General features: G+C 36.2%; 1 protein-coding gene across 7 annotated transcripts in view; it reads right to left on the reverse strand.

Annotated features, from left to right (window-relative positions):
- Window positions 1-22,534, reverse strand: part of LOC142343213 (patatin-like phospholipase domain-containing protein 7) — a 189,956-nt gene that overhangs the window by 126,321 nt on the left and 41,101 nt on the right. For all 7 annotated transcript variants that reach the window (XM_075394961.1, XM_075394958.1, XM_075394962.1 and 4 more), the window contains exon 8: window positions 11,316-11,480. In XM_075394961.1, coding sequence (XP_075251076.1) covers window positions 11,316-11,480 — 165 coding nt within the window. The remainder of the gene's footprint in view (window positions 1-11,315; window positions 11,481-22,534) is intronic.

Below are 22,534 nucleotides of genomic sequence, written 5' to 3' on the forward strand. Positions count from 1 at the left end.
CTCGTCCATGATAGGGTTTCGAACCTTCCAACTACATGATAGCAGTCAGACGTCTTAACCACTAAGTTACAACCGCGCTGCTACTCAACCGCGAAAAATCACTTTTATAGCAACAAACTTCACATCAAAATGAGCGCAATTGAAATCACAATTGGAATGCAGAAGCTAAGCTTTAAAAAACGTTGCATAAGGAAGACCATTACGTTCACAATAATTGCCTCAAATTTTGTGCCAGAGCAATCAAACAAGCAAAACAAATATGAACAGGATACAAGCAGCGAGCCCATAAACAAATGATTGTGAACATACCGATTAACGTGGGCGAATCGCACATCAACCACTATGGGGGGTTGGCTTCAACAGCAGCTAGCAGGGGCAAAGAGAGACTAGCTTAAGATTAACTGAGAGAGGGATAAAAAGAGTAGAAAAAGAGTGCTTTAAAGAGGTGGTGGGGGGGGGGGAGTGAAAAGGAGGGAAGTTGACCCTCACGGCACGATTTTGTCTTTGGCCGCTTTGGTGATTTGCAGACTTATAGTTACTAAATCTCACCGACAAGAGAAATGCTAAGGTCGGCAAACATATCAGCATAAAAACTGAAAGGGGGAAGACTCTTTTGCATTAGTGATCATTTTTGTCCACTTTCTGTGGTAATAGCAACTGTATAGTCATAGTGACAGACATGATTTTAGTTATGGTTACATTCAATGGTATAGTCACGTGCTACGTAGAACATGGAAGAAAACATCATAGCAGAGAAAACATCTAGAGCAGACGCAGTAAAAGAAAATGAGTGGCAAAAACAACAGAAAAAACTTCATTTACAGCACCCGGAGTTGAAGGTTTTTTCATAAACTCAGGCCTATATCGCAAAAAGAAGCTGTCTTGAGCAGCGAATAACCTGTTAATGTGTCTCGCACTTTGCGCAGTCTTGTTAAAGAGTCATTAATTGAAATTTAATCTTCCTCAGTAATTACCTACAAATTACTTGAGCTGCAAGTTAACTGTTACAAACACCAGCGTCTGGTAATTCAACTAGTGAGTACAAAGAGTAGGACGCAACTTAAGTATTTTTGCACAAACCGGTCATAGACATATATATTGATTTTCGATTTCCTTCCCTCTCGAATTGAACTGGCGTACAAAAAAAGCATAGTGTGATCTGTAGAAAACCCAATTAATTTGATATTCAAAAACTGAGAAGAATAAATAGTTATCAACTGAAACTGTAACGCAACAGTAAAAAAAAATTGGATATAAAGTTACAAAAGCGAACTGCAAAAACAAAATATTCGGACAGAACCCCTTAACGGAAATGGGCGGTGAAATCTATCCTCGTCACAAACGATCAAGAGAACAGCTGTTATAATTGATCCGTCGACCCAGGCAGTGGAATACAAACTGCAGTCCAAACTACTGCCTATATTACAATACAAATAAACTCGTTCACAGAATTGTAGCAAACTGAATAAGCAGATTAAGACCTGCTCAGAGCAGCTGCGACAAAAAAAAACTCAAAAAGCTAAGAACAAAGAACGACCCAGCAAACTCAAAGCAGTTACTCAAAGAGCAACAGATACAAAAGATTGACAAAAACTCCTTGAAAATTAACGAAACGCCTTGAACTCGTCTTGCAATCATAAAACAGAACAACAAAGATTCTTGAACGCTATTAAACGTCGTCTGGTTAACAAATATCCACGTACCAAAAAGTACGACAAACCAACAAAGTCAATCAATTCTTGAGACCAATGATGAATACCCGCCTGCAAATAATTTCAACAGCCGATAGAACAAAATCTGTCAGTCAGTAGCAAATGGTAATGAAAATGAAAACAAGTCAAGCAAGAAATCAAAGAAAGATAAGAAACTCGCTGTAGTGGAGGAGGATTTTTAATCCAAGCTTCCCTTGAAGAAAATGGAGTTTGAAATGAAAAGATAGGAGCTTTAGCTAGAGTGAACTAATTCTAGAGTACTGAAAGAAAGAAACACTTGACAAAAAGAACTCAAAATCAGACAGTGATGCTGCTCCGAGCATACGCAGACGACCCTCAATCAAATGGAAAGTTACAGATGCAATCTTTTGTCATGACTGTTCGGACAGTCTTAAAGAACAAACGAAAATTACTGAAAACATTTTGAATTTGAACCAGAAAGCACATACCCACGGATAATATTTGATCGCGAGTGGCCACGCGAAACGCAAATCACAAATATCGGGTAAAGAGCGTTATGGCTTCACCCAGGGTCAAGAAAACTTTGCACGACAAACCCAGTTGCATCGGTCAGCTGGCCAAACCTAAACAAACATCTTCCGATGGAAACCCACCTGACAAGCCAGAGCGGCCAACTATGTCTGTTGCTACCATGCATCGACGCATCATTCCAGACGGAGACAAAAAACCACGTCTGCAATATCGTGTATGAGCTATTCGGGTCTTTCTACACCGGTCACTAACATGAATGTTGACGCTCAACTTGATACTTTACACTGACAGAAGACGGCAAAAGCGCACTACAACAGCTTTGATTAAGTCCTCAACAATGATAAGTTAAAAACATTCTTAAAGAACCTCAAAGACAAATGGTGCTTTTATGCAAATGGTCGTCAGGAAGATGGACCTGATCTTATTCGTCTTGATAAGAGGTTAGAAAGAATAACACTGGTTTAAGAAGTGTTTTCAGCGTCTAAAGAAGAACGCAAAGAGGAAGACCGGCGCAACAAAGGAGACAAACAGCTCTCGGAGATATCACATTTCAGTGCGAGCTTGGATGTAAAGAACCGAAACCAACGCAACGCAATCAATGTCCGCTAGCAGATGGCACTCAACGTATTTGGGACTGCCCATTATTCAAGAACATGGAAGTTATTGATCGATATGTAGCAGTGAGAAAACAACGCTTATTTTATGGATGTATGGGAAAAGGTCTTGCAATCAAAAATCGCAGGGTCAACGCGTACGGTTTACATGGATATACAAAAAGCACAACCAATTGCTACACTCAGAAAACTAAAAGGACGAGGGCAATCACGAAGTCAATGTAAGCGCTGAAATATATCAAATTAACGAAGTTACAAGCTTTCTTCAGATAGTTCCGGTCTATATTCACTTAGGCGTTCCTCGAAAGTGAAACAGCGGTATCAGATATTGATCAAAGTATTCAGGAGACGTTGCAAGCTTGACGCACCGATATTACGCTTCATATAGCTCGCAAACACGGAACAAGACCTGAAGACGAAAATAGTCTTCAGGTCTTGTTCCGTGTTTGCGAATAAAGATACTATAATAAAGATTTCTGAGAATAAAGATACTATAATCAGAAGTGCACTCGCTGGAGACGTTTTTATACCCGTTAGGTTCATGGGGAAACAAAAACAAAGACTAAAAAAAATGGAAACAAAGTTTCAACCACTACTTTCCTCCTGAACCAAAACTTCAATTTGATGGAAGTCGGCATCATTTTGACCCAACGTGCCTCCGTACGAACTGAAAAAGAAACCTATGATGCCAAAACCAACGTCGTCACTCAGTCTTTGCCAGAAACTGACCAGTTTGTATCAACAGTCAAAACATACAGACGTTGAAAAAGAAATCGTGAAATACTAGAACGAATTAGAAGTCAAAGAGTTTCGGGAAAGAATGGAATTTGCAACACCATTCAGTGCTGAAGCCGAACATGCCCGGTAAAGTACGCAGTGTTTGTAACGCTGCATAAAAAAACTTTACCTGAACGACATGCTATTAGCTGCAACTGGTTTACTGTATGGGTTAATTTGAATGAGTTTCAGATTTTGTGTAGGAATAGAGAGCCGACGTTGAATCAATGTTACAGAAAGTGCGAGTTCCTGGACAAGACAGCAGCTGGCTGGGATTTTTGTGGCGACAAAGAGTCACTGAGCCGGAAAAATACCATTACCACAGCCTCGAAACATGGATTTGAGCTAAACAAATGGATGAACAATAATGATGACGTGAACACAGCAAAACCGGAAGACGTATAATCATCTGCAAAATAAAACAAGTTAACGCCGAGTTAAATAAAGGGAGATCATCTGTACTTGGGTTTGAAAGGAATGTTACTGAACATAGCCTTCAGGTCTGTAGAGGTACCACCAAAAAAATTGAGGCATCCACAACTCAAAGGAAGGTCTTCAATCTGGTATCCCCAGTATTTGGCCCAATTGCATTATTTGCTCCAGCCAGTGTTCACATGAGACAGCTTCCTAGGAACATTTGGATAAAACATTTGAAATGCGAAGTAAACTCCGGTGAACAAGCAGAATTCCGAAAGTGGAGGGAACAACTCTGTATTCAACTGAAACCAGCATGGTCAAAAAACTTCAAAACAGTGAAGGACAAAGCTGAATTTCATTTGTTTGCGGACTAATCTGAAGACACAATGTGCAAAGTAGCCTATCTACAATCTGAACCAAAAGAACTCTCAGCTGACTCAGCATTTGTATTTGGAAAATGGACTGGTGTAGCACTGATGAGAAATCTCTCAATATCTCGCCTAGATCTACAAGCGACAGTCATGGCAGTGTGACTAAAGGAGCAAATAGTCAAAGAGCAAAACAAGATACAGTTGCAGTTTCTAAGAAGACTCAACTAGTGTTCTATATTTGATATATAGCTACCACATTAAATTGTCGAAGCCGACAGAGGAGCAGATATATAGCTACCACATTAAATTGTCGAAGCCGACAGAGGAGCAGAGATAAAGGAAACTATTCATGTTTAACAGTAGAGACATGTCAGTGCATCACCAATGCAGTGGACATTGGTACTAAAGCAATCAAAGTCGATGAGCTCAGGAGAAACGAATGGCTTTGTGAGCCAGCCTGGACGAAGGAACCAGAGAAAAATGACCTGAGCAAGTGAAACTAACATTTGCATCGGACTAAGAAAATATCCATCCATTAGTCTCCATAGCAAAAGCTCAACTGTCTCGTAAATACAATGGCATACGTAAAGCGAGCATTGAGTAGACACAAACAAGCAACTAAAACACTAAGTGCTGAGGAAAGAGAATGAACAACAAACATACTCAAGTTATTACAGCACGAATAGTATGTTAAGGAACTGAAGGCGCCCTATTGAAAGGAAAACCCCAAAGAGTAGCAAAAACCAACAGTGCTCAACATTTTTGGATCAAGTCAGCCTGATTCGTGCCAAAAGGCAGGATAGGCAAGAGTCAACTAGACTTCCAATCAAGAATCCAACATTATTACATTGAAAACTTCCCTCACTTGATTTGATCCTGCGAAACGAGCAGAAGAGCAATCCTCAAGCTGATAATGAGCCCGTAAGGAACAAAGCTCAGCAAAGCCCGTAAGGAACAAAAGCTCAGTGCGTTAACCGGAAAAAGGAAGCGTTAACTGCACGAACAATTGCATACGTAATTTCTGGTTCACCAAAGCAACGCTTAGACAATAAAACATCATTTGCGACTGTTGGAGTAGATTAATTCAGTCCATTCACAATTATGTTTGGTCAGAGAAACGAAAAAACGGTGGTGCTGTCTGATAACTTGTCGAATTCTGCGAGCAGTGCATATAGAAATTGTACCACAGTTAGGCACCGATAACTGTCTGAACGCAATCATGCGATTCATTGCTCTTAGAGGCAAGCCCATCAACATGAACAGTGACAACGCAACAAACTGTCGGAGCTGACCGACACTTCAAAGAATAAGTCGAAGCCTGGAACAAAGATCGAACCGACCATCTAACAGAAAAAAATCAGACCCACCTGCTGCACCTCATTTTGAAGCAGTGATAGCGACTGGTAAGAAATTGCAAAAAAGCAAAGTAGCCCGTTAGAGAGTCGGTCATCTCTGGAAGATGTCCTGGCAACAATAATGAGTAAGTCGAGCAAACGTTCAATGCGAAAACACTGATACCAGTGACCAGAGATGTAATTGATCTGGAGACTGTAACACCAAACTATTCTCTGCTAGGCTTCAAAAACGTGGCTCTAACCCATCTAATTGGAACAGAAGACTTCATCAATCATCATAATCAATTTTGACAGACGAAAAGCCTACGCGGATCTCATTTGTTGAAAATCTCGAAAAGAGTACTAAAGAGTACTTGACAACTTTTAAAGTCGGACAAAAACCGCAATTGGAAACAAAATAAGGTGATCTTGTATGGTTTTTCAAAGAAACCGACAAACGGAGATAGCACAGCCTTGGTCGGGTAAGACAACATCGAGGGCTCCGACGCAGCAATTCGATCAACAACTGTCCGAACGAAGGATGGAGTTTACAAGAGGCCATCAGTGAGGCTCGCTCCAGAACTACCGAAGAATGAAGATGTTTTCACGACGAAAAACAGGACCAGCTATTATGAAGCTGAGCTCGCATAGCTCGCATGGTTTGCGCAGGAGGGGAAAATTTATAGGCAGAAAAAAGATAAATTAAAACTCCTTTGTATTAGTTGTTCATTTTTGTCCATATTCTCTTCTCATATCAACTGTTTAGACATAACGATAGTCAACGGTTTATTTATTGTGACAGTTATAGTCACGTGATAAGAAGATGAGCAAGCAAAACAGCAACCTGGCAAAGAACTCATCTTCAGCAACCGGAGTAAAAGAAAATGCCGGAATTAAAAGCAACATAGCATGGAACTCATTAACCGCAGCCGGAGTAAAAGGCTGTGTTCCTATAACTCAGCCCAATATTTCAAAAAAAGTTGTCTAGAGCAGTGAACAATGTATTAATCGTCTTGCACTCTAAATAATCTTGAGGAGTATATATTTATTGTTTTGTATTGAAAAATTGTTCTTGAGCAGTAATTATTTGTTGCTGTGTCCTGTATCTACGAAATACTTGAGCTGCCATGCAGCTGTTACAAACCCCAGCTTCTGGTATTTCAACTCGTAAGTACAAAGAGCAAAAACAACATCAGTTTAAGTTTAAATACGTTTGCATAAACAGGTCATCTCCGGATATTGGTCTTCCATTTAATTCCCTATCGCATTGATCTGGTATAGAAAAAAAGTATTGTGTGATATATAGCAGACTAAGCCGAATTTGACATTGAAAAAAACTAAGATTAGCAAAAAGTAATCATCGGTAATAATATATCGAATATACAGTCACAAAAGCAAATGGCAAAAACCAAATATCCGGACAGAATTTGAACCGCTAAAATGAACTGGTCAGTGTAAAGCTTTCATGGTCGGAAACGATTGAGAGCAGCCGTTACAAAAATGCGCAAAGTGTTTTAACTTAAAATGCATTTCAGGGTACAAACGAAACAAAGATACGTCAATTTTTAGACATCCAGTAGTTGCGGCTCTCTCTCTCCATGTCCATGCCTCTTGTCCACTGTGGGATGTAAATCAGAAACCGCGGGTCGTTTATCACAGCAAAGCCCATCGGCCTGCCAGGGACAATTTTATCCAAAATTGTCGGCTTTCTTCACCAATTTTTCCCTCCGTGCTTTACCCGTTTTAGAGGATGTTAATCAATTGGTCAGTAGTATGTACCAAAAAACTGTACCCTGAAAAACTCCATAGAAAAAACCAACCGGACCAAAATAATCGCTACAAACGTCCTTGGTATAAAAATCACGCCTTTCTTGGAAACTGGGCATCAAAGTGGGCGAGACCCACTCACAAGAAACTCACATTTTTCTCATTTTTTCCCCGAAAATTTTACCAAGCGGCAACAACCTGTAGAAGCCAGCGAGGTGGTAGAGGATAACATCAGAATACAGAACTTCAACCGCGAAGCTACAGAAGCTTACAAATTTTTAAACCGAAATGCTGGCATTTGTTGAGGATGCTCAAAAGAGACAATTACGCCAACATCCTATACCAGTTCCAAATAGAGGGCCCTCACCATCATCAATGATAACTGAAACTAAGAAGTTCAAAAAAATAACGCCCCAGAACCATAAAGTTATGTAAAATAACTGATAAAAAAGACTTGCAAAATACCGCCAGCTTAATAAGATTTCCGAGCGGTTTTATTAGGAGGTATTTAGTTATCGACCGTTAGTTATCGGAGCCACCGTACCGATAATCAAACTACCCTCCTCACTGCCAGTTACCACCGCAAGGGACCAGCCTTAAAAGATACTCAGAGATCAAGTGAAAACACAAAAATAACAATTTAGTAAATATAGCTGGCAGATTATCATAAAATAGCCGCAATAGCTTTGTTGATCTTCAGTATCAAAATGATAGTAAAAGAAACAGACCATAAATGAGACTTCTTTTTAAAATGCTGAAATGTTAGATTTTGATTTACATCTGCTTAACTCATTGCTGCTTCTATTAGCTACCCTCAACTAACCTTCAATTAGAGTGACACGCACTCACTTGATCTTATCTTTGAATTGAAACAAAAAAACTGAAGTTCAGAGCGCGGAACTCGCTTGAGAAAGAGGTAAGTCACGTGTTACCAAAAACTTAGAAAAACTCGCTCCAATAAGACTGAAAAAGACGTCACGCACGCTATTCAATTGAAATTGCATGAACAATTGAACAAAAAAAAACAGATTTGAAGTGATTGTCACAACAAATTGTATAAAAAATCCTGACGACAAAAGAAAAAACATAACCGACTAACGTCGGGCGAATTGCTATCAAAGGGCAGGCGGGCGGTTGCCTTTGTCAGTAGCTAGCCAAGGTTTAGTGAGGATAACTTTAGCTTGATTCGACTCCAAAACTTTTAGTTTTCTAGCTTTGTTAGTAAGTAAATCACTTAGAAAAAATTCTGATATTTTAAAAATTTGCAAAATATTGCAAACTCTAAAAGTTTCCCGATTCCGCAGTAAAAACATGTTAAACCATTTTTTGTCTCTAGATTTCTGTTAGGTAACCCATCTGCAACACTTAAAAAGCTCCGTTGGCCAGTAATGATCGTTAAACGCAAAAGGACAAAAATATTCAAAAATTTTGAAAACAATCGCAAATTTCAACAAAATCTTAAGAAAACACAAGAAATTGAAATCCTCTAAACCATTTTATTGCCTCAAAAGACTATCGAGTATCCTTATCTCAAGCTTCAAATTTTCATCAATAAACTTGGAACATGATAACATTTTTCCAAAAATTTGAAAACAAAAATTAACGAAAAATTGCTAAAGCTGAGTCAATAAAATAATGATAACCTTTCCATTAACTCTAGAAACTATGCAATATCTTATTACCAAACACTGGAGGAGGTTCCTAGGAACCTGGTGGTAAAGAATTTAAAAATCAAAAAGATTCAAAAAACGTAAAATTGCAAACATTTTAAAAGAAAAATTGCTTAAAATCGTGATATTAAAATCTTGAAAAACATTATATTACATATAGAAACTATGCAGTAACCCATTATAAAACCCCAGAGGGGGTTATGTGACTCTTTGAGGCTGGAGAAGCCCAAAAAAGGACACAAAATTTCAAAAAAAAAACATGAAAAAAAACAAAGTTTTACAAAAAAAATTGCTAATATTTGTGATAAAGAGTTAAAAACTAATCCATGGCAAAAAAATTCTTGTAACTTTTTTATCAAACCCTAACTGAGATTTTCTGACCCCTGAGGCTGAAAAACGTGAATAATGACAAAAGATGTCAAAAAAATTGAAAAAAATTGCAAGTTTTGTCAAAAAATGCTAAAATTCGTGATGTTAAAATCTTTGAAAACATTTCATCACATCTAGAAAATATACAGTAAATTACTGTCAAACCCCAGAGAAGGTTCCTGGGCTCTTGAGACAGGAGAAACCTAAATAGACGACATCAATTGTAAAAAAACATGAAAAAGTTGCAAGTTTTATCAAAAAACAGTTAAAATTTGTGATACTAAAAAGTTGAAAACTATTCCATGGCAAATAAAAAATTTTCAAATGAAATTTTATTAACATAGCCGGCAGATTGCCGGAATAGCTGCGAAATAGACTTGCGTGCCGTAAAATACAGATGGAAAAAGATACAGAAGTGAGTTGATAATAGTTATCGCCGCCGCCTATAAAACTTACAAGTTTATTTCAAAGGAGGTTGTTTTTGGGTGCAAAAAAAGTTTCCCTTTCGCGTCTCGAACCGGCGATCTCCGGATTAACAGCCAGTCGCCTTAACCACTCGGCTGTCGGACCATACAATCTGTTTTCTTACAATCAACTTTGTTTTAGGAACAGATTCTGTTTCTGAATAACCGCAATTTAGGTCACGCAGAAAGCGTGAAATCAAGCGCGAAAAAGCCATTTAAGCAGTGACGAGACAGAATGTTCTAGAACAAATGTAAAACGAAAATAAAGCGTCAGACGACGAAACAAAAAAAACCAAGAGCACCGCAATATAGCTACGCTCAGCTTACAGCTTCGCAGCTATAATCAAACATTTAGGGAGGTTTTCTGGCCTCTGCGTCTATGCACCGGGGGGCTTATGGGGGGTGCAACAGGGGTGGGTGCAACAGCGCGGTGGGGGGCAAAAGTGGGGGGTCAACTGTGGGGGTGCCTTCAACCTCTAAGAATCGCCCTTCAAACCATAAGTATAAGTCTGCAAAGCAGTTTGAGCTGAAACAGAGCTGAAAGGCTCTAAGAGCACGTAATGCTCGCTGGGCGCTACCTGTATATCCGGTTTTTGAGGACGAAAAGTCAAATGGGTCAGACAAAAAATTGGTCAAGCGAAAAATCGCATAAAAAAGGCTGACAGGACTAATATAACGGCTACAAACTTCGTTTAATACCAATTAATAAAGTAGAACCATGCACTCAAGAATAAAGAGCTGATGGTTTCGTCAGTAGCCGGATACGTGTTAGTGCAAGCATTAGCTGAATTGAAGGGGCGTGAACACAGGTCAAACACAGTTTTCTCACTCTACTGGTTCACCATCTTTCCTTAGCACACCATGTTTCCTTAACAGTTTCGGTGAATCGCAAACTTAGAGAGAAGTAAGGCTGTAGGAAAAGTGTTCAGCAACTATTTGCCCTCAAATTTCAGCAATTTATACGTTTTCTCAAGATAAAATGAGGCGCTCAGACAGAAACCGAGAAAATTGGCAGTACAAAAAATGACACAAAAGGACCGACCGAGATGACTAATATAATTGCTACAAACCTCATTTGATATCAAATCGTATCTCGAGATTGTTGGTTGATATACTACTTGGCATAATACAAATCCACTCACATGTGCACTAAATACATGTGCTCTAAATTTAAGATTTTGAAAGAGTAAATGACTGACGAAAAGACTGGTGTAAAAAGAATGACGTTCTATCGGCTTAAACTCAAGTACGGAAGATAGTGATTCGCCAATGCCACGCAAAGTCATAAAACTCCGAAAGTCATATTTCATGATTCATGAGACGCTTACTTTGCTGTTTGATGTTTTCGTTTTCGATGCTGGACTGGTCTTTGACAATGAAGCTCCGGCTGAGCTGACAATCTGTGGACAAATTGGGAGCATCAATTCCTCGCATAAACCTAGATTGTCGTGCAAAGTAGCAAATGTCACTCTCTGCATTCGCACCATTATCACCTAAAGCAAACGATAACAATATTGTAGAACACAGTGCATGCCCGGGCCGAGGTTTCACCCCTATTCCACCCCTAATTAGCGGGGATTAGGGTGTAATCCGTTTTCCACTGTTATTTATCGGGGAAAAGAGTGGAAGAGTGTAATTTTAAAAAATTACACTTTAATTACACTCTTTTGTCCACTCTTTTTACACTCTTTGTAAAGAGTGTAATTAAGGGTGGAATTATAATAGATTACACTCTTTTTTCCACCCTTATATTAAGTATCAATTATTTTTACACTCTTACACCCTTATTTTTAAGACAGTGTAAATTAAGGTGGACGGATAAAAGATTACACTCTTATTTCCACCCTTATATTAAGTATCAATTATTTTTACACTCTTACACCCCTATTTTTAAGACAGTGTAATTTAAGGTGGATGGATAAAAGATTACACTCTTTTTTCCACCCTTATATTAAGTATCAATTATTTTTACACTTTTAAACCCTATTTTTAGGATCTACACTTTATTCTTAAAAAATATTTTTCTGTATGATCGAGCAATAACTATGATCCATCAATGGGTTTATGAAATAACTATGATCCATCGAAGGTTTTATGAATTAACTATGATCCATCAATGGGTTTATGATCCATCAAATTGGAAAGTGTTCAAAGGAGACAAAATTTGAAAAACATCGAAAATTTTTAATCTTAAATCCTATTTTTCTATATGATCGAGCAAAAAATCGACCCCCCCCCAACCTGGGGTTTTAAAATCTTGCTAAAATTTACTTTCAATCTACACTTAAACCTTATAAAAAAAATCAGTTTGGGGTAAGTCAAATTGGAAAGTGTTCAAAGGAGACAAAATTTGAAAAACATCGAAAATTTTTAATCTTAAATCCTATTTTCCTATTTTTCTATATGATCGAGCAAAAAATCGACCCCCCCAACCTGGGGTTTTGAAATCTTGCTAAAATTTACTTTCAATCTACACTTGCACCTTATAAAAAAATCAGTTTGGGGTAAGTCAAATTGGAAAGTGTTCAAAGGAGACAAAATTTGAAAAACATCGAAAATTTTTAATCTTAAATCCTATTTTTCTATATGATCGAGCAAAAAATCGACCCCCCCCCCAACCTGGGGTTTTGAAATCTTGCTAAAATTTACTTTCAATCTACACTTGCACCTTATTAAAAAAATCAGTTTGGGGTAAGTCAAATTGGAAAGTGTTCAAAGGAGACAAAATTTGAAAAACATCGAAAATTTTTAATCTTAAATCCTATTTCTCTATGTGATCGAGCAAAAAATCGACCCCTCCAACCTGGGGTTTTGAAATCTTGCTAAAATTTACTTTCAATCTACACTTAAACCTTATCAAAAAAAATCAGTTTGGGGTAAGTCAAATTGGAAAGTGTTCAAAGGAGACAAAATTTGTAAAATATCGAAAATTTTTAATCTTAAATCCTATTTTTCTATATGATCGAGCAAAAAATTGACCCCCCCAACCTGGGGTTTTGAAATCTTGCTAAAATTTACTTTCAATCTACACTTAAACCTTATCAAAAACATCAGTTTGGGGTAAGTCAAATTGGAAAGTGTTCAAAGGAGACAAAATTTGAAAAACATCGAAAATTTTTAATCTTAAATCCTATTTTCCTATTTTTCTATATGATCGAGCAAAAAATCGACCCCCCCAACCTGGGGTTTTGAAATCTTGCTAAAATTTACTTTCAATCTACACTTGCACCTTATAAAAAAATCAGTTTGGGGTAAGTCAAATTGGAAAGTGTTCAAAGGAGACAAAATTTGAAAAACATCGAAAATTTTTAATCTTAAATCCTATTTCTCTATGTGATCGAGCAAAAAATCGACCCCTCCAACCTGGGTTTTTGAAATCTTGCTAAAATTTACTTTCAATCTACACTTAAACCTTATCAAAAAAAATCAGTTTGGGGTAAGTCAAATTGGAAAGTGTTCAAAGGAGACAAAATTTGTAAAATATCGAAAATTTTTAATCTTAAATCCTATTTTTCTATATGATCGAGCAAAAAATTGACCCCCCCAACCTGGGGTTTTGAAATCTTGCTAAAATTTACTTTCAATCTACACTTAAACCTTATCAAAAACATCAGTTTGGGGTAAGTCAAATTGGAAAGTTTTCAAAGGAGACAAAATTTGAAAAATATCGAAAATTTTTAATCTTAAATCCTATTTTTCTATATGATCGAGCAAAAAATCGACCCCCCCAACCTGGGGTTTTGAAATCTTGCTAAAATTTACTTTCAATCTACACTTGCACCTTATAAAAAAAATCAGTTTGGGGTAAGTCAAATTGGAAAGTGTTCAAAGGAGACAAAATTTGAAAAACATCGAAAATTTTTAATCTTAAATCCTATTTTTCTATATGATCGAGCAAAAAATCGACCCCCCCCCCAACCTGGGGTTTTGAAATCTTGCTAAAATTTACTTTCAATCTACACTTAAACCTTATCAAAAACATCAGTTTGGGGTAAGTCAAATTGGAAAGTTTTCAAAGGAGACAAAATTTGAAAAACATCGAAAATTTTTAATCTTAAATCCTATTTTTCTATATGATCGAGCAAAAAATCGACCCCCCCAACCTGGGGTTTTGAAATCTTGCTAAAATTTACTTTCAATCTACACTTGCACCTTATAAAAAAATCAGTTTGGGATAAGTCAAATTGGAAAGTGTTCAAAGGAGACAAAATTGGAAAAACATCGAAAATTTTTAATCTTAAATCCTATTTTTCTATATGATCGAGCAAAAAATCGACCCCCCAATCTGGGGTTTTGAAATCTTGCTAAAATTTACTTTCAATCTACACTTGCACCTTATAAAAAAAATCAGTTTGGGGTAACTCAAATTGGAAAGTGTTCAAAGGAGACAAAATTTGAAAAACATCGAAAATTTTTAATCTTAAATCCTATTTCTCTATGTGATCGAGCAAAAAATCGACCGCTCCAACCTGGGGTTTTGAAATCTTGCTAAAATTTACTTTCAATCTACACTTAAACCTTATCAAAAAATCAGTTTGGGGTAAGTCAAATTGGAAAGTGTTCAAAGGAGACAAAATTTGTAAAATATCGAAAATTTTTAATCTTAAATCCTATTTTTCTATATGATCGAGCAAAAAATTGACCCCCCCAACCTGGGGTTTTGAAATCTTGCTAAAATTTACTTTCAATCTACACTTGCACCTTATAAAAAAATCAGTTTGGGGTAAGTCAAATTGGAAAGTGTTCAAAGGAGACAAAATTTGAAAAACATCGAAAATTTTTAATCTTAAATCCTATTTTTCTATATGATCGAGCAAAAAATCGACCCCCCCCCCAACCTGGGGTTTTGAAATCTTGCTAAAATTTACTTTCAATCTACACTTAAACCTTATCAAAAACATCAGTTTGGGGTAAGTCAAATTGGAAAGTTTTCAAAGGAGACAAAATTTGTAAAATATCGAAAATTTTTAATCTTAAATCCTATTTTTCTATATGATCGAGCAAAAAATTGACCCCCCCAACCTGGGGTTTTGAAATCTTGCTAAAATTTACTTTCAATCTACACTTGCACCTTATAAAAAAATCAGTTTGGGGTAAGTCAAATTGGAAAGTGTTCAAAGGAGACAAAATTTGAAAAACATCGAAAATTTTTAATCTTAAATCCTATTTTTCTATATGATCGAGCAAAAAATCGACCCCCCCCCCAACCTGGGGTTTTGAAATCTTGCTAAAATTTACTTTCAATCTACACTTAAACCTTATCAAAAACATCAGTTTGGGGTAAGTCAAATTGGAAAGTTTTCAAAGGAGACAAAATTTGAAAAATATCGAAAATTTTTAATCTTAAATCCTATTTTTCTATATGATCGAGCACAAAATCGACCCCCCAACCTGGGGTTTTGAAATCTTGCTAAAATTTACTTTCAATCTACACTTGCACCTTATAAAAAAAATCAGTTTGGGGTAAGTCAAATTGGAAAGTGTTCAAAGGAGACAAAATTTGAAAAACATCGAAAATTTTTAATCTTAAATCCTATTTTTCTATATGATCGAGCAAAAAATCGACCCCCCCCCCAACCTGGGGTTTTGAAATCTTGCTAAAATTTACTTTCAATCTACACTTAAACCTTATCAAAAACATCAGTTTGGGGTAAGTCAAATTGGAAAGTTTTCAAAGGAGACAAAATTTGAAAAACATCGAAAATTTTTAATCTTAAATCCTATTTTTCTATATGATCGAGCAAAAAATCGACCCCGCCCCCCAACCTGGGGTTTTGAAATCTTGCTAAAATTTACTTTCAATCTACACTTGCACCTTATAAAAAAATCAGTTTGGGGTAAGTCAAATTGGAAAGTGTTCAAAGGAGACAAAATTGGAAAAACATCGAAAATTTTTAATCTTAAATCCTATTTTTCTATATGATCGAGCAAAAAATCGACCCCCCCAATCTGGGGTTTTGAAATCTTGCTAAAATTTACTTTCAATCTACACTTGCACCTTATAAAAAAATCAGTTTGGGGTAAGTCAAATTGGAAAGTGTTCAAAGGAGACAAAATTTGAAAAACATCGAAAATTTTTAATCTTAAATCCTATTTTTCTATATGATCGAGCAAAAAATCGACCCCCCAACCTGGGGTTTTGAAATCTTGCTAAAATTTACTTTCAATCTACACTTAAACCTTATCAAAAAAATCAGTTTGGGGTAAGTCAAATTGGAAAGTGTTCAAAGGAGACAAAATTTGTAAAATATCGAAAATTTTTAATCTTAAATCCTATTTTTCTATATGATCGAGCAAAAAATCGACCCCCCCAACCTGGGGTTTTGAAATCTTGCTAAAATTTACTTTCAATCTACACTTAAACCTTATCAAAAAAAAATCAGTTTGGGGTAAGTCAAATTGGAAAGTGTTCAAAGGAGACAAAATTTGTAAAATATCGAAAATTTTTAATCTTAAATCCTATTTTTCTATGTGATCGAGCAAAAAATCGACCCACCCAATCTGGGGTTTTGAAATCTTGCAAAAATTTACTTTCAATCTACACTTAAATCATATAAAAAAATCAGTTTGGGGTAAGTCAAATTGGAAAGTGTTCAAAGGAGACAAAATTTGAAAAACATCGAAAATTTTTAATCTTAAATCCTATTTTTCTATATGATCGAGCAAAAAATCGACCCCCCCAACCTGGGGTTTTGAAATCTTGCTAAAATTTACTTTCAATCTACACTTGCACCTTATAAAAAAATCAGTTTGGGGTAAGTCAAATTGGAAAGTGTTCAAAGGAGACAAAATTTGAAAAACATCGAAAATTTTTAATCTTAAATCCTATTTTTCTATATGATCGAGCAAAAAATCGACCCCCCCAACCTGGGGTTTTGAAATCTTGCTAAAATTTACTTTCAATCTACACTTGCACCTTATAAAAAAATCAGTTTGGGGTAAGTCAAATTGGAAAGTGTTCAAAGGAGACAAAATTTGTAAAATATCGAAAATTTTTAATCTTAAATCCTATTTTTCTATGTGATCGAGCAAAAAATCGACCCACCCAATCTGGGGTTTTGAAATCTTGCAAAAATTTACTTTGTAATAGATTGTGTAGAAGTAAAAGCCAAGATTTTGATTTGTTCACAAAATTTTAAAGAACCGTCGAATTAGTGAAGAAAAAGACGAATTTCATGAAAAACGTCTGGTAATAACTTTTTGAAGAAGACGATTTAAAAAATCTATAATAGCTCGTTTTGTTGCCGTGTTAACTTACTTTATGAGTTTGTGTAGAACTAAATGCCAATATTTTGATTTGTTCACAAAATTGTAATGAACCGTCGAATTAGGTGAAGAAAAATTCGAATTTCATGAAAAACGTCTGTTAATAACTTTTTGAAGAAGACGATTTAGAAAGTCTATAATAGCTCGTTTTGTTGCCGTGTTAACGTACTTTTTGAGTTTGTGTAGAACTAAATGCCAATATTTTGATTTGTTCACAAAATTGTAATGAACCGTCGAATTAGGTGAAGAAAAATTCGAATTTCATGAAAAACGTCTGTTAATAACTTTTTGAAGAAGACGATTTAGAAAGTCTATAATAGCTCATTTTGTTGCCGTGTTAACATACTTTATGAGTTTGTGTAGAAGTAAAAGCCAAGATTTTGATTTGTTCACAAAATTTTAAAGAACCGTCGAATTAGGTGAAGAAAAAGACGAATTTCATGAAAAACGTCTGGTAATAACTTTTTGAAGAAGACGACTTAGAAAGTCTATAATAGCTCGTTTTGTTGCCGTGTTAACTTACTTTATGAGTTTGTGTAGAACTAAATGCCAATATTTTGATTTGTTCACAAAATTGTAATGAACCGTCGAATTAGGTGAAGAAAAATTCGAATTTCATGAAAAACGTCTGTTAATAACTTTTTGAAGAAGACGATTTAGAAAGTCTATAATAACTCGTTTTGTTGCCGTGTTAACATACTTTATGAGTTTGTGTAGAAGTAAAAGCCAATATTTTGATTTGTTCACAAAATTTTAAGGAACCGTCGAATTAGGTGAAGAAAAAGACGAATTTAATGAAAAACGTCTGTTAATAACTTTTTGAAGAAGACGATTTAGAAAGTCTATAATAGCTCGTTTTGTTGCCGTGTTAACGTACTTTTTGAGTTTGTGTAGAACTAAATGCCAATATTTTGATTTGTTCACAAAATTGTAATGAACCGTCGAATTAGGTGAAGAAAAATTCGAATTTCATGAAAAACGTCTGTTAAAAACTTTTTGAAGAAGACGATTTAGAAAGTCTATAATAACTCGTTTTGTTGCCGTGTTAACAAACTTTATGAGTTTGTGTAGAAGTAAAAGCCAATATTTTGATTTGTTCACAAAATTTTAAGGAACCGTCGAATTAGGTGAAGAAAAAGACGAATTTAATGAAAAACGTCTGTTAATAACTTTTTGAAGAAGACGATTTAGAAAGTCTATAATAGCTCGTTTTGTTGCCGTGTTAACGTACTTTTTGAGTTTGTGTAGAACTAAATGCCAATATTTTGATTTGTTCACAAAATTGTAATGAACCGTCGAATTAGGTGAAGAAAAATTCGAATTTCATGAAAAACGTCTGTTAATAACTTTTTGAAGAAGACGATTTAGAAAATCTATAATAGCTCATTTTGTTGCCGTGTTAACGTACTTTATGAGTTTGTGTAGAACTAAATGCCAATATTTTGATTTGTTCACAAAATTGTAATGAACCGTCGAATTAGGTGAAGAAAAATTCGAATTTCATGAAAAACATCTGTTAATAACTTTTTGAAGGAGACGATTTAGAAAGTCTATAATGGCTCATTTTGTTGCCGTGTTAATGTACTTTAAGAATATATATAGATCTTTTTTCGACTTTGTTTATTTGATTTCAAAATTTTCAATAATTAGCGATTTAGGGGCCAAAAATTTGGCATTTTTGAGTTACTTTGACTATATTTCCCACTTTTTCAAGACAAAACATACAAGTTTTTGGTATCATGGTAAACTAGAATTCACGCTTCCAACATCCATGTTATTATCTTTTTAAAGTATTGCCAAACAAGAGAATGCGAGGGCAATGTAGACACCGAAATCAGGGTCGATTTTAGCAAAATTTTCGAATTTTCAAAGTTGTTTAGTTTAATAACGTTTTTGTTACACGACCTATTTATAAGTATATTATATCATTTTCTTGCACATTTAATCCTCTTTACGAATATATATAGGTTGAAAAGTTTCGGTTTAACTTCATCGCCTAATTTTCCGATTTTCCAAACTTTGCTGAAAATAGGCAAATTTCAGCCAAATTGTCAAAAATCGAGTTTTTATTCCTTTACTTTTTTAACTTCTTTTAACGCCAGGTTGATGCCCCAGTTCATGCTGATTCCAAAACATATTCATTTTTTAAATTTGGTTCAGTAGTTTTCGAGATATAAGCCTTTTTCGGACGCATACCAGCCCCCCAACCCCACCCCACCCCCCCAACCCAACCCCCCCCCCAACCTTTCAATTTCATCCCTTCCGTCTCCCCCCTCCGTTGCAACCACTTTTTTTACGTATTTTCATAGTCGTACTATATTATAGCTATAGAGCTTCTCGAATATATTAGTTTTATCACTTTGATAATTTACTTCATAATTATAGCGGCTAACCCAGATGACAAAGTGAAACTTTCGTTTGCCGCGTCCATCCGGTCACGTGACATGCTTATGCGTGCGCTGTCAGGTCAAGTGACAGCAGAGAGTAGCTCATCGATTGCGTCCCTACCTCCTCGAGGTAAGCATGTATAAATATGAACGTGGTATCGTATCGAAAGTTTCAAATGAAGGAGAGAGTGTCGGAAAGTTAGTCATTAGTAGTAACAGATTGGATTGCAATGGGTTCGGCGGTTGGCCTCAGATTGGATTTGGCCCGGCGCACTTGTGTGCGCTTGTCCCGGCGGGGCCTCGGGGCTCTCGGCCCAGATTCCGCGCGTCGATGGGCACGTAGGTGCAGATAGAGGAAATACGTGCAATACATCGTTGGAAACAATGGATTTCAGAGATTTTGGGTTGATATGCCTCCTGTTCTTTTAGATATGCATTGTTTTGGCTACTTTGACGGTGACGTGAATGAAGATAAGGTTGTAGCTTGTTTTGTTGATGAGTTGGAATGCCCTGGGGGAGAAAGAAAGAAGGCGTATGTTGCCAAATTGGAGCTCGATCGTGATTGCAAAGCGGAAATGGCCAAGTACAGATACAAGCCACAAGTTGACACAAGTTTGGCCATTTCGTTCAAGTTTGAAAATTTTGCAGCAAATTGTCAACCCGGGGAGGCACTAGGAAAAGTAGAAAAGCTGTTCAATGGCATCAAGCAAGTCAAGTTGGGAAAATTGAGGCCCAATGACAAAATATCCGCTGATAAGTGTCAATCGAAGTATAATGGATGGATTGACTTTTATGGTTCTGCTGATTGTCGTCGGGCCATGGATTTATTAAAGCAAGACCAGAAGAACAAATACAACGGCATGAAATTTGTGAAAATAGGGAAGCTGAGGAAACTTATATGCGATTTTAACGGTAGATCGAGGATGCCAGTTATAAAGAAGCCAGCAATGAAGGTTGTCAAAAAACTTGAGCATTTCACGTGCTGGAATCAAAAGCTTATAATTCGCAGTCAGCGAAAGTTCACTGTGTTCGAAATTTCTGATTGTGCTATTGTTTTCTGAAATTGTTTACTGATTGTTTGATTTTGTTTGATAGATTAGTTAGTAGAAGTAGTCAAAGACTCTATTGCATTTTCTTCAATTCCAAATGTCGCAGATTTTAGATTATTCAATCAAGTTCGTAATCAAATTACTCTATATAGATAGCAGTATTGAATTGGTCAAATTTATAACCTCTCAATTTGAATTTTGAAATTTTGAATTTAAAAATTGTCTTGATTCTTTTCAAACTCCTTTTTATTGATGCGTTGTATTTATAAATTTATATAATTCATTCAATTAGCGGTCGGTCTGCAGGGGAAACCCTAGATTACCAACAGACCTTCCTGAAAATCAATCAATTCAAACCTATTTCTCGATTTTCATTGTGTACCGTAGCGAAATATGCAGTTTTTGGTCTTTTTCATCGGGTCAAGGAGTTGTCCAAATCAAACCAAACTCGGTATGGAGTATCCCATGTGTACCTAGAGTGTAATGCAAAAGGAGTTTTTGCTATAGCTTTTCTAGGAAAAAAGTTAGGTTTTCATACGGAAATTTGCGAATTTCGCGAATAACGAATTTCAAAAATAGGTCTTTTTCGTCGGGTCAAGGAGTTGTCCAAAGTGAACCAAACTGGGTATTGAGTATACCATGGGTGCCTAGAGTCTAAAACAGAAGGAATTTTTGGTATAGCTTTTCTAGGAAAAAAGTTAGGTTTTCATACGGAAATTTGCGAATTTCGCGAATACCGAATTTTAAAAATAGGTCTTTTTCGTCGGGTCAAGGAGTTGTCCAAATCGAACCAAACTCGGTATGGAGTATCCCATGTGTACCTAGAGTCTAAAACAGAAGGAATTTTTGGTATAGCTTGCCTAGGAAAAAAGTTAGGTTTTCATACGTAAATTTGCGAATTTCGCGAATAACGAATTTTAAAAATAGGTCTTTTTCGTCGGGTCAAGGAGTTGTCCAAAGTGAACCAAACTGAGTATTGAGTATACAATGGGTGCCTAGAATCTAAAACAGAAGGAATTTTTGGTATAGCTTTTCTAGGAAAAAAGTTAGGTTTTCATACGGAAATTTGCGAATTTCGCGAATACCGAATTTTAAAAATAGGTCTTTTTCGTCGGGTCAAGGAGTTGTCCAAAGTGAACCAAACTGGGTATTGAGTATACCATGGCTGCCTAGAGTCTAAAACAGAAGGAATTTTTGGTATAGCTTGCCTAGGAAAAAAGTTAGGTTTTCATACGGAAATTTGCGAATTTCTCGAATAACGAATTTTAAAAATAGGTCTTTTTCGTCGGGTCAAGGAGTTGTCCAAAGTGAACCAAACTGAGAATTGAGTATACCATGGGTGCCTAGAATCTAAAACAGAAAGAATTTTCGGTATAGCTTGCCTAGGAAAAAAGTTAGCTTTTCATACGGAAATTTGCTATTATTTCAAATAAATTGCAATTATTGAATTTTAAAAATAGGTCTTTTTCGTCGGGTCAAGGAGTTGTCCAATTCGAACCAAACTCGGTATGGAGTATCCCATGTGTACCTAGAGTGTAATGCAAAAGGAGTTTTTGCTATAGCTTTTCTAGGAAAAAAGTTAGGTTTTCATACGGAAATTTGCGAATTTCGCGAATAACGAATTTTAAAAATAGGTCTTTTTCGTCGGGTCAAGGAGTTGTCCAAAGTGAACCAAACTGGGTATTGAGTATACCATGGGTGCCTAGAGTCTAAAACAGAAGGAATTTTTGGTATAGCTTGCCTAGGACAAAAGTTAGCTTTTCATACGGAAATTTGCGAATTTCGCGAATAACGAATTTTAAAAATAGGTCTTTTTCGTCGGGTCAAGGAGTTGTCCAAAGTGAA

The sequence above is a fragment of the Convolutriloba macropyga genome, chromosome 7 (genome assembly GCF_964194025.1).
Source record: "Convolutriloba macropyga chromosome 7, txConMacr16.3, whole genome shotgun sequence".
Lineage (NCBI taxonomy): Eukaryota > Metazoa > Xenacoelomorpha > Acoela > Convolutidae > Convolutriloba > Convolutriloba macropyga.